Source organism: Centruroides vittatus, unplaced genomic scaffold (assembly GCF_030686945.1).
Source record: "Centruroides vittatus isolate TY-2023 unplaced genomic scaffold, ASM3068694v2 contig_3283, whole genome shotgun sequence".
In the NCBI taxonomy this organism is placed as follows: Eukaryota; Metazoa; Arthropoda; class Arachnida; order Scorpiones; family Buthidae; genus Centruroides; species Centruroides vittatus.
Genome location: NW_027122110.1, coordinates 94,081 through 105,944, shown reverse-complemented (window position 1 = coordinate 105,944; position 11,864 = coordinate 94,081). Strand labels below are relative to the sequence as shown.

The 11,864-nt window shown below is 33.6% G+C and overlaps 1 protein-coding gene across 1 annotated transcript; it reads left to right on the top strand.

Annotated features, from left to right (window-relative positions):
• Window positions 1-7,679: 7,679 nt before the first annotated feature.
• LOC136973711 (rho GTPase-activating protein 20-like) lies at window positions 7,680-10,448 on the top strand. The gene is made up of 7 exons (XM_067268456.1): window positions 7,680-7,786; window positions 7,863-7,929; window positions 7,998-8,159; window positions 8,225-8,334; window positions 9,154-9,412; window positions 9,486-10,019; window positions 10,320-10,448. The coding sequence occupies exons 1-7, from the start codon at window positions 7,710-7,712 to the stop codon at window positions 10,446-10,448; spliced, it is 1,338 nt and encodes a 445-aa protein (XP_067124557.1). The 5' UTR covers window positions 7,680-7,709.
• Window positions 10,449-11,864: the final 1,416 nt, after the last annotated feature.

Below are 11,864 nucleotides of genomic sequence, written 5' to 3'. Positions count from 1 at the left end.
GTAATATTTTAATGAATAGTATTTTCAGAAACAGAAGAAACCATTATGTCAGTGATAAGCATTGAGTTTTTTGGGTTTTTTTTTTGGCAAATAATTTCAGTGTATTGAATAAATCGAATAGCGACGAATATCCAGTTTTATTCTCCGATTGCTATTCTGTCAAGCAATCGGGGCCAGTTTCTGGAAATCAAAAAACTACCACAAAATGGGTGTCGCCTTGACGTGGCTTTGTGGCTTAACGTGTGAAAATCTTATCTAAGTTTTGCAGATAATATTTTCCACAGACTAAGTACACCCGACAGAAATTTCAAAAGGATTTTAAAATAACTGCTGTCAAACAGTGTTTGTAATTTTCTAAAAAATCATACCAAAACAACATTAAACGCGTTGAATATACCGTAAAACATAAGGAAAGTATGGCGATCGATGAAAAAATGGCCCCCCCCCAAGATTTTTACATTTTTGGACTCAGGACACCTTGAAACGTCAAGAAATGCAAAAAATTCGGAAGTAATTTTTATATGTATGGATATTAGTATGTGTGTATATGTGTTTGTGTGTGGGGGAGCGATTTTGTTCACACTGTTTGAAGCTTAATAACTTCTGTGCTTTTTGTTGAAAATTTCTGAAATTTTACAGGATCAGAAAGATTGATGCTATTAAATTTTAGTGGTTAAAGTTTGAGGGATGAGGAGATAACAGGAGTTTTGTGTATCTCCAGTAAAGCCAAACTTAATGACGATTTTACTCGTTATTAGCGTTTACAATTTTATATATACAGTCAAACCTGTTTTTATGCGGTCTTTTTTTGTGCGATTTTGTATTTGTGCGATTTTTTTATGCGATTTTTTTTGTGCGGTATAGTTGGCGACTAGTCTCGTGCGATTTGTCATGTCTCACGTTGACTTATTATAGCTAAATAAACTTATTATAGCATAAATGAACTTATTATAGTAATATTATTGCGTGAATATGCGAAAAATGAAATAATTTATTTTTTAAGTCAACAACACACCACCTGGACAAAAATATGTAAAACAGACGATAGACGAGACGATGCAGTCAAGCGCTGACATCTGTTGTCAATAAATTCTATTTCGTACGGTTTTGAGTTATTTTCTATGTGAGACTTTTTTTATGCGGTCCCTATTGACCGCATAAAAAATATTTTTTTAATTGTGTTGCGAAAACTATTTTTTATAGCCACTCGTAAAGTTTCGTGCAATTTTTTTATGCGTTTTTTTATGCGGTCCCTATCCACCGCATAAAAACAGGTTTGACTGTATATATAGGGATGAGTTTTATATATATATATATATATATATATAAAACTCATCCCTACCCTCTAAACTAAGCTTTTTGTCGTTTTATAATAGTTAAAAATATAAAAAGTTTTAAAAAATAAAATACGATAACAGATGGCGCCACTAGAATTTCAAAGGTTGCCGGGAAAGTTAAACAACTCGTTGCTGGTTCATCGAAAGTTTTCAAAACTTATACTTTATTTATAGATAATAAAAAAGATTAAATTTATTTTTATGTATTTTCGAATAAATGTCAAAGCTTTCTACAGTAACAAAAATTGTTAACAATGGACAAAATATTGTTTCGTGTAACAAAACATTTGCGATTGTTGAGAACAAGACTATAGTTAATTTCGAAGATTCTCAACGAAGTAAAAAGTAAGACGTTTTAAAAATTTTATTAATTACTTCTATATTTATTAAATATTTCAATAGATGTTTCTTTTATATTCTTAATATAATAATTAAATCGAACATACTCTAATGTAAGCATACTTTCTCATTTGGCTCTCACCGCCCTTTGGGTTGTAAGAGGGCCTTTTTAACCATGCTTATTGTGGGTTCGACGGGATGGCGAGGACGGGGCCCGACATATCCGAGACATATCAGCTCCCTTCAAAAATTCTTGGAGTTAGCTCCCGATTTCGATTGCGGGTTCTTCAAAGCCGTTATCCTATGGGCAAAAGGGCAATTGCCTGCAGCCCCCAGCAACAAGAAAATATTTCTCCCAAAAAATTACCCCGAAGAGAAATGTACGAGTCATCACTGATGATTAAATGGGGTCCTCCTAATTCAAATTTGTCTGGGTTGCTTGAAGCTATAACGCGCTACTGAGAAACATTACATTCTGTATTACATGTCTGATTATTTAATAACACATTCTCATAGATGTTTTCATTACTCTACCAAATGCACAATTATAAGAATTAATCTCCAAGTAAAATTATTATTCATTTCTTTCATACAAAGCAGAACACGCGAAATAGAAATAATTCTGATAAGCAATTCATTTCTAAATAATGTTTAATGTTATTATACATTCAGAAATAGAAAAAAATCTAACAAAAAATTAATTAATAATATTAAAAATGATAAAAGCATGTAATATGATATAGTTTACCTGTATATATTTGTATGAAAAAAGACAATACATTTTATAGGTAAATGCTGTGGTCTCGAAGCCACTTGAAAGCTCGATTGGATAAGTGAAGATAATTGTAAGAACTAGGAATTGTACAGTACTGTACATTAAATAATTTCACTTGTAATCACACAAATATTTCACTTACAATTGTAATTACTAGGTAAACAATTAAAAATATATACAGTAGTTAAAGAATACGTTCAGCATATCAAGTTTATACGAAATATTTCATAATCATTTAAGGAGAAACTAAAAGTTTATAAAGCGAAAATTAGAATATAAAGCCACAAGATAAACTTTCACTTTCATAATATTCAGGTAAGAGCCTTATTTTCAGGTGACGGTGTTGCTATCAGGACGTGGTGAGATGGCAAATGGCCTCGCTGTCTCTACAAAATGCCACAAGAGTCCTGCGACGGTAACACAACGTGGCGAGATCATGCCGCCACTAAAATAAGCATGAAACCCATTGGACGCAAGTGAAAGTATGGATATATGGTAAGAGCCTTATTTTCAGGTGACGGTGTTGCTATCAGGACGTGGTGAGATGGCAAATGGCCTCGCTGTCTCTACAAAATGCCACAAGAGTCCTGCGACGGTAACACAACGTGGCGAGATTATGCCGCCACTAAGATAAGCATGAGACTTTCGAGCGCGTGTACTGGTTTGCGAAAAATGGAACGCCATGAAACGAGGTTAGTGCGATTGTAACGCATATTAGACGAACAGTTGCGGATAACTGTGACTTATCACAATACGTGGTCAACGCCATGTTGGAAAATCAAACTAAACTCTTGTTGGCTACTGCAGCATGTGATCCTCATCGTTGCAAATGTAGTGGACTATATTCGTTTTTCCAACAACCGCGTTTTCTTTACAAGGCTCCGGAGAGAATTATGGTTTTTTTTCGCTAAATTAACTTTACCATCGCGTTCTATATCTTTTAATTTACAAAATGGCAGATTCAGTTTACAAACGAACTTTGACCGTTCTTTTTTCGAACCTTTATTTGAAGTAGTTTATTACTCAAACTATCGCATTATCGCTCTGATTTCACACGATACTAAGATTCTACTCAAGATCATTTAACAGCGTATGTACTCAAACATAGAGATGCCAGATGTACAGGCAGGTTTCCGAAAAAGAAGCGGAACACGTGATGATATTGCTAATCTTGGTTGGATGATGGAAAATAGCGAGGGACTACCAAAAAAGATCTATACGTGTGCTTCATTGGTTATTCAAAGGCTTTCGATTGTATTGATCGTGACAAATCGTGGAAGTGCCTCGAGGAAATGTGAATCTCACCGCATCTCACCCAGCTCATACGATCGTTATATACTGGACAAGAAGTCACTGTAAGAACGGTGATACGGTGATACAGACTAGTTCAAGATCAGAAGGGATACCCGCCAGGGATCCTTTAACCATCACTATTCAATCTGTATGCAGAGGTGGCGATGAGGAAAGCAAATTTGAATGAGTCTAACATTGGAGTGAGAATTGGAGGCAGGAACATCAATAATATCCGACATGCGGATGATACCACGCCGCTCGCGGAAAGTCAGGAAGATCTTGAGAACCTGCTTCTGAGAGTCAAGCACGAAATTGCAAACGTAGGGCTGCTTCTCGACTTCAAGAAGACCAAAATAATGACTACTGCACGGAATACGGAAGTCAAAATAATGATCAACGGTGAAGAAATCGAGTTCGTGGAAAATCTCATATTCCTCGGGTCCAGAATCAACCATAATGGATATTGCAGTCCCGAAGTCAGAAGACGCATAGCCCTTGGACGAACCTCGACGATCAGCATGAACAGCTTTTGGAAGAGCAAAGACATCTGCCTCCAAATTAAATGCAGATTACTTAGAGCGATTATTTTTCCTATTGTCATATATGGATGTGAAACTTGGAATCTAAAGTAAACAGACAGAAGGAAGATAGATGCTTTCGAACTGTTGGAGACGGCTTTTGAGCATTCTATGGACAGCGCGGATCACCAACAAAACTGTCTTAGACAGAGTCCAACCGAAAATCTCACTGGAAGCCCTTATAACCAAATAGAAATTGTCCTTTTTTGGTCATATAATGAGAACCAGCACCCTTGAGAAGGCGATCGTGCTGGGGATGGTTAGCGAGAAAAGAGAGCGAGGCCGACCATGGACTCGGTGGCTCGACACAATCAAAAGTGACACTGAATTATCTATAACGGAATTGAACGAGGCTGTGCAGGATAGAGAGGCGTGGAAAGCTTTGATCCATAGAGTGACCGAGAGTCGGACACGACTGAACGGATAGGATAGGATAGGATAGTATATATTTTATAATTATATATTTTAAATTAATATACAAATATGTTATTATGAATTATTTACGTTTTCAAAGTAATCTTATATTCGTTGCTATATTTAATTTAAAATGACAAATTTGTACTGAAAATTCCAAAAAGAACAATCAATTGGGTTAATGTTACCTTAGGTAGCCAAGATGGCGGCTCGTCTCTGAAACAGTGGGGACGCACGTACTAACCTAACCTAACCTATTCTAATAAATTACCTCTATTCTAATATTTTGGTTGGCAATAATTACGGTAATTTATTAGAATAGGTTAGGTTAGGTTAGTACGTGCGTCCCCACTGTTTCAGAGACGAGCCGCCATCTTGGCTACCTAAGGTAACATTAACCATTAATTGCAATGACAAGCATTGAGTTTTTAGTTTTATTTAGCAAATAATTTCAGTGTATTGAATAAATCGAATAGCGACGAATATCCAGTTTTATTCTCCGATTGCTATTCTGTCAAGCAATCGGGGCCAGTTTCTGGAAATCAAAAAACTACCACAAAATGGGTGTCGCCTTGACGTGGCTTTGTGGCTTAATGTGCGAAAATCTTATCGAAGTTTTGCAGATAATATTTTCCACAGACTAAGTACACCCGACAGAAATTTCAAAAAGATTTTAAAATAACTGCTGTCAAACAGTGTTTGTAATTTTCTAAAAAATCATACCAAAACAACATTAAACGTGTTGAATATACTGTACATCCCACCGCAAAATATCGATTGTATTTCTATAAATCAATTATTTTTTATTTACAGTCGATTTTCTGAGTTACACTATTGGCAAAATAGTTAACAAAATAATTAACTAAATATAATTCTTACAAAAAAAGGATATATTTATAAAAAAAATTCACCGAATTACTGCGACAATGATATAGCGCGAAATAGATGCTCCATTACGCCATTACTGCGACAGATAGCACATAGCACTTGCCTGTGTGGAGTGTAGTAGTGTTTTGGCCCTGTACATCATACTTCTGTTAGCAATACAGTCGTGCCGGTTATGTACTGTATCTAATTCCGTTGGAGGAAAAATTTTGTATTGAAATAACGTGACTTGCTGTACACCGGAAGTTCATATATAGGTAATATGGTCCTTTTCTCTTACAGTTTCCGTGTCTAGTCTCGAGTTTCATCTATCTAACTCCTTCTCGAGATAAAGGGAGACAGTGGAAATGTATGGGTCTACAATTTTTTTCAAATTGCATCGCAATAATTTTTCCATAAACTTAATTATTTACGAGTACACGCTTCCTGCATAGTTTATACAATCTGTTGCAATGCTGGGCTTACCTGCTAAAAATTTCAAGAAAAATGCGGACATAATTTATGGACAGCCCCATAGTGTCCAGCACATAATAACTCTATGTGAATTGATTATAGCAGCAGCTTGTGTGTGTGAGAACGAATAAAAGTCAGACAAACTCGTGCAATGATCTGTCGAAATCACTCTCTTTAGAAATAGAGAGATACGGAAATCAAGAAATTCGCCGCAAAATCCAATTTTTAGCATTAAATTGAATTGCTAAGCAATAATAAAATTTTCTTCTTGTTGAGAGGTGATCTATTCTTGACTCGTGCGGTTATTTATTGCGAGTGTTTTCTCGAGTTTTACTTCATTTGCAGCGATTATTTAAGTAAGTTGAGACTACGATCTTTCTAGCTTTAAATACTTTTTAATTTTGATAAGCAAAATATCACGATTAGCGGCGGTGGTTTTCAATAAGAATTGATCGGTTTCTTTCGGAGGGATGGGAACTTTTCATTGTTAATTAATGCAAGTTTTGTTTTCCCAACATTCCCTCATTTTTCTTTGCAGGATGGATAATTTCAAAGAATTGAAGGAGTGGCACACCTCGGGCCACGCTGAGCCCGAGGATAGTGTCTGGTCTTCGTCTCGTGAAATACGGGTGCTTCCGAAAGATGCGGAGTAGGAGTCGCATACACCGGGTGGTCGTCGTAACTCCGGACGATAACGCCTCGTCTCTCGTTCATTATCTGGAACGGCAACATCCCGAAGTTCCGGAATGGACGATGGAGACACGGTCACGTGAGACAGGAGTCCAAAGAAATGGTGGAAGAATTCGTCGAGCGTAAAAGGTTGTTTTGCTACTCTTCTCTGCCGAGGCCTTCTTGCACGGATTTCGACTTTTCACCGAATGTGACACAGCCACCCGGAAGTGATCTTTTACCCGGCTACGACTTAATCAACTGGACTTGACTTTCCATCCCAATTTACGGACGGATACTTCGACATCATTCGTAATTCGTTCTTCCACTTCGGCTAAGGTGGATAGAACAACGACAGTGACGTCTACCGTCAACGAAACATTAAGCAGTTTTCTCGTGTTTAGTTAAAGACTGTGTTTAAACCGACTATAACTGGTTAAGGCAACTTATAATAGGCCTATACAGACTGTATTTCAACCGATGTTCAACTAGTAAAAAATTTCACTACAAAATAACGGATATTGTCACTAGAATGCACATTACGTTGAACTTTAACCAAAAAAAACACACTGAAAAAATCAACAAGTAAACTCCATTCGCTGAAGAAATAAGACAGATGTGGAGAATGGATTATTGTACCTGTTGTCTTTTCTTCTACTGGTGTCATAACACATACACTACATAAAGTCTAGAAACATTAAACCTTAATAAAAACATATACAAAACATTATGTAATTCACGAACGACAAATTAATAATAAGAATGTATAAATATTATTGTATTTTTCATTATGTTTTGATTAGCTGTTTATGATTTTGACGTTCTCATGCATTCGATTTCGTAAATATTCTATTTATATTTAAATTTGAAAAGTTTGTCATTAAATTTAATTATATTCTATTCGTTTGATTTCTTCTGTGAGCATTTTAAAAAAACAGGTCTTCGAAGACGTAAATATAAATTTTCATGACTGTGTTAAAGACTAAGATTATGACATTAATGAAAAAGAGGAAAGAGTGTAATTCTTCATTTAATAGCAATAAGTAACTAATTAATGTTGTTTTATTGTAAGATAGTTAATGTGTGATCTCCGCCATCTTGTCTTTAAAATCTTTTCAGGTTAGAATTTGGCGTATCACTCGTAAAATTAATGGAATTTGGATCTGTTCTTCCCGTGTCATTAAAAGTAATTTAATTCAATGATTTTAATTTATTTTTACTGTTAACTATGCTTTATATTTATTTATTTTGAAGGAAATTTTGAAAAAATTGCACGCAGAAGCTCATCAAACAGTACATGTTTTTGGAGTTACTCCACCCGTTTCCATATATCGTCCATTACAACAGAATATTAGTAACGGAAATCGTATCAAATGGAAAAAAGTTGGAATCCACGCAGTTGCAGCCATATTTAAAGTGATTATAAATTTTATAATCATTACAAAATTTAAAATATTTTTCCTTATTATATATTTTCACAGTATTTTCTACGCTCTCTTCCCCATTCTCTTTTACAACCTGATTATTATCACGAATGGATCAACGTAGAAATTAATTTGACTTCGCCCTCTGTTTATTCCCACGTAAAGAGGTAAGACGATGAAATTAAATTATGTCTTCGAGATAACAACTCTGTTGTCATTTCAGCAAACTCAATGTTTATGCGAATAGACTGTAGATTCTAGACCAATGCTATACTTTTTTTGGTTCGTTTTGCATCCTTTTACATCCACAATTAGAGTGGTTGCATAATGGAGAACGTGGTCAGATAGAAATTTCCATACTTTCCACACACCGCGATTTCATGAAAATTTCTGAAACGATCGGGACTCGAATCCGGATCCCCTAAAGTGGCACGATAATACTTTTACTGTCACGAATGATTCGGTGTCAGTGAAGATGATTTAATGATAATTAAATGTATAACAAGAAAATTAATTCGACGAGCGTTTTACACAAGTCATATGTATATTTAAAAACAAAACTTTTTTACCGTAACATTTACATAGAAATAAGTATAATAAATAGAAAATAGGACCCTAAGAAGCCGATGAAATCTCAATAGTAAATAGCAGCGAATTGGAATTGCAAAAGATAAAATAAACGGGAATTTTGTAGAAATAAATACTCATAAAATATCTAACTTTTGAGAATTTGTTATGAAGTTATATTTACAGTATTTAATGTACTTTTTTATGACATTAAATATGTAGTAGGAGTTCTATCGTAACGTGAAAAAATCTTAATGGTTTCAAGTAGTATCATATACGATTAGGCTACTCTCGCTTTATGGACATCTTCTTCTTCTTCTTCTTCTTCTTCTTCTTCTTTTTTCTTGCCCATTTTGGATTCTTCTAGATCAGCGATTTCCAACCGTTATTATTACTATAAACTTTTGAATATTCGATAGATTGATCAATCAATTGCCAGAATCTCATAGAATATTGTTGAATCATCTGTTAACGATATTGTGTCGCATATGCCAGTCAGCTCCAGTCACTCTCTCCACTCCAATTATAGTCGGTTACTTTATTGGACCTTACGTATTATGGAATCCAGAATTAGGATTTTGTTCCTTTCCTTCTCGAGGAGTCCATCTACAACTAGCGAAGATAGTGAAATATTTAATCATCCACATGGATTCCTTATTCCAAAATACGTTTATCGAAGTAGGTACAATTCATTAGTCAATATTTTTTTCCCATTTTTTAAAAAATTAATAGACGAATCTTTTGTTCACAGCAAATATTTCCAATGGACATTAAATCAAATGATGAACCATTAAATCAGCGTAATTTTCATTACTCCAATTTTGTCTATCGTACATCAAATAGGAATGTCAGAAAAATCGAAAATGATAGAGCTTCTACTCTGTTAACTTCTGTTAATATGAATGATAGGGGTGTAAACACTTTAAATCTTTCCATAGAAACAAGTAATTCTGACATTACTCAGAGTGTTAGAGATGCACAAAGAAAGAAGAAATCAAAATCAATCACCTCTCTGAAATGGTCGATTCATCCTGAACTACATCCATTTGATTTGGATAAAGATAATGAAAGCCAAAATCAATCAAGAAGAACTTTTGAGGAAAGAAACAGGTATGATAAAGCTGTGGAATGGTGTTTGAGACGTCAGTTAATGGAAGAAAAAATCTCTCTTCCTTCTTGGATCTATCAATTTGAGAATTGGAAAATGGATAGCGATGAATTGCCCAGTTGGATATTAAATTCTAATTTTACTATGAACATGAACGACCTAACAAAGATAACAGAAGTTAGTGATTATTGCTTTAGTACAGTATTGTTTTACAGATTATATTTTATACTTATTTAAATTTGATATTGATATACTGTGGCGGCTCTAAATGTGGGGTAAACATACAATCGCCTAGTTTCCTGAGCAATCATTGTCCAAATAAGCATATTTCCAAACAATGTGCTTTAAATACAGTACTTACAACTTTTTCTTCATTTTATATGTTATATTCGATATTTATAAGAGAACCACTATATTAGTAAAAGTATTTTTTTTATCTCGTATAGTTTTTGTACAGATATATTTTTTTCTTTTTAGATGAAATCAGATCTATTGAGAGAATTCATTTTCGAAACGGAACAGAAGAAACATCTTGGAAAATGTCAAAGGGTTTATAGTAATCTGGATTATTTACGAAAAATAATTGATGAATTGTATATTAAATAAAAGCTTTTTTTTTTTTTTAATGGAGCTATTGAAATATTTTCTTTTAATAGTAACTGTATTACATACCAGGAGAAAACGTAAGGAATGGAAACTCTCATAGAAGACAATGTGAATGATTTTTTTCAGTAATGTCTTCTAACATTTAGGGGTTGTCTATAAATTACGTAACGCAGTTGTGGGTTGCAGGTAATTGTTATGAGTTACAAGGGGTTACAATGAGTTACATAAAAAATAAAAATTGATGATAATAAAAGTCTTTCTAAATTTTGTCATCAGATGTCGCCACTATAAAAGTTAAAAATTTATTTATGTAATTCTCTATTCTCGAATAAAATACATAAAATGCGAAATTTAACTAATTATTTTAGCTTAAGACCCAATATCAAAAGATTTACCTTCATTTCGTTGCCTATATTTATAGACTTATATTGAGAATGAATGATTTATAAAATATATAATTATACATCTTGAAATTAGTGTATAGATGCATGGCCTTATAAATTAGAAAAAATTCAAATTTAACTATTAAAAAACATCGTTATATTAAAAGCCATAACGAATACAGAGTGTCACAAAAGTCTCAATTCATTTTATTGAAATAGGTTAAAAGAAATGTTTAATGATTTGATAATATGTAAGGTCTTCCATGCCTTACCTTTTGAGACTTTAGTACATTAAAAATGATGATAAAACAATTTTTAAAATCGTATTAATTTTTTGAATAATAAAATTTGATTTAAAAAATAATAATTTTTTCTTAAAACATTATTATAGCAATATAGTCATTAATAAAGTCTCCCTACAGGTTCATCAGGGATTCAACCAGGCGCTCAGTGAGAGCAGCCGGGTGATGAGTTGGCTGCGGAGGTATAGAATAGACAAGTTGAAGAATTCGATAAAAATATACTTAAGATATACTGTAATACAGTACTTAAGAAATTAGAATACTCAAAATTTAACTCAATAAAGAAAGAAGTTAAATAAAAAATATCAAGTAAAATACTTTTATAAATAAATTATTTATGCCAATGGCTAGTTGAAATGACTATCAAATTAACTCCTATATATCATATGCATTTAAATGTAAGTCGAATGTAATGACTTTAATTCAATCGCTAAAAAAACTATTAAAAATTTAGTAAAATTTGGGGATCGATACATATCTGCAGTAAACTTTAAGAACTCAAACAAGATATGTGATAGGAAATTCCTACGAGATTATACTCATTTGATTCATCGACACCTCTTTAAGAGTTAGGGTCCGCTATGATAATAATATAATTGCGCTCTATAACAATTCAAAGAGGCTAGAGTTATTATTCTAGTTTAGTCTAGTATTATTGGGCCAAAAGCCAAACACAGTTTCTATTCTAAGAGTTTCGAAAGTTATAAATATTAGTCATTTTATGTTAATTT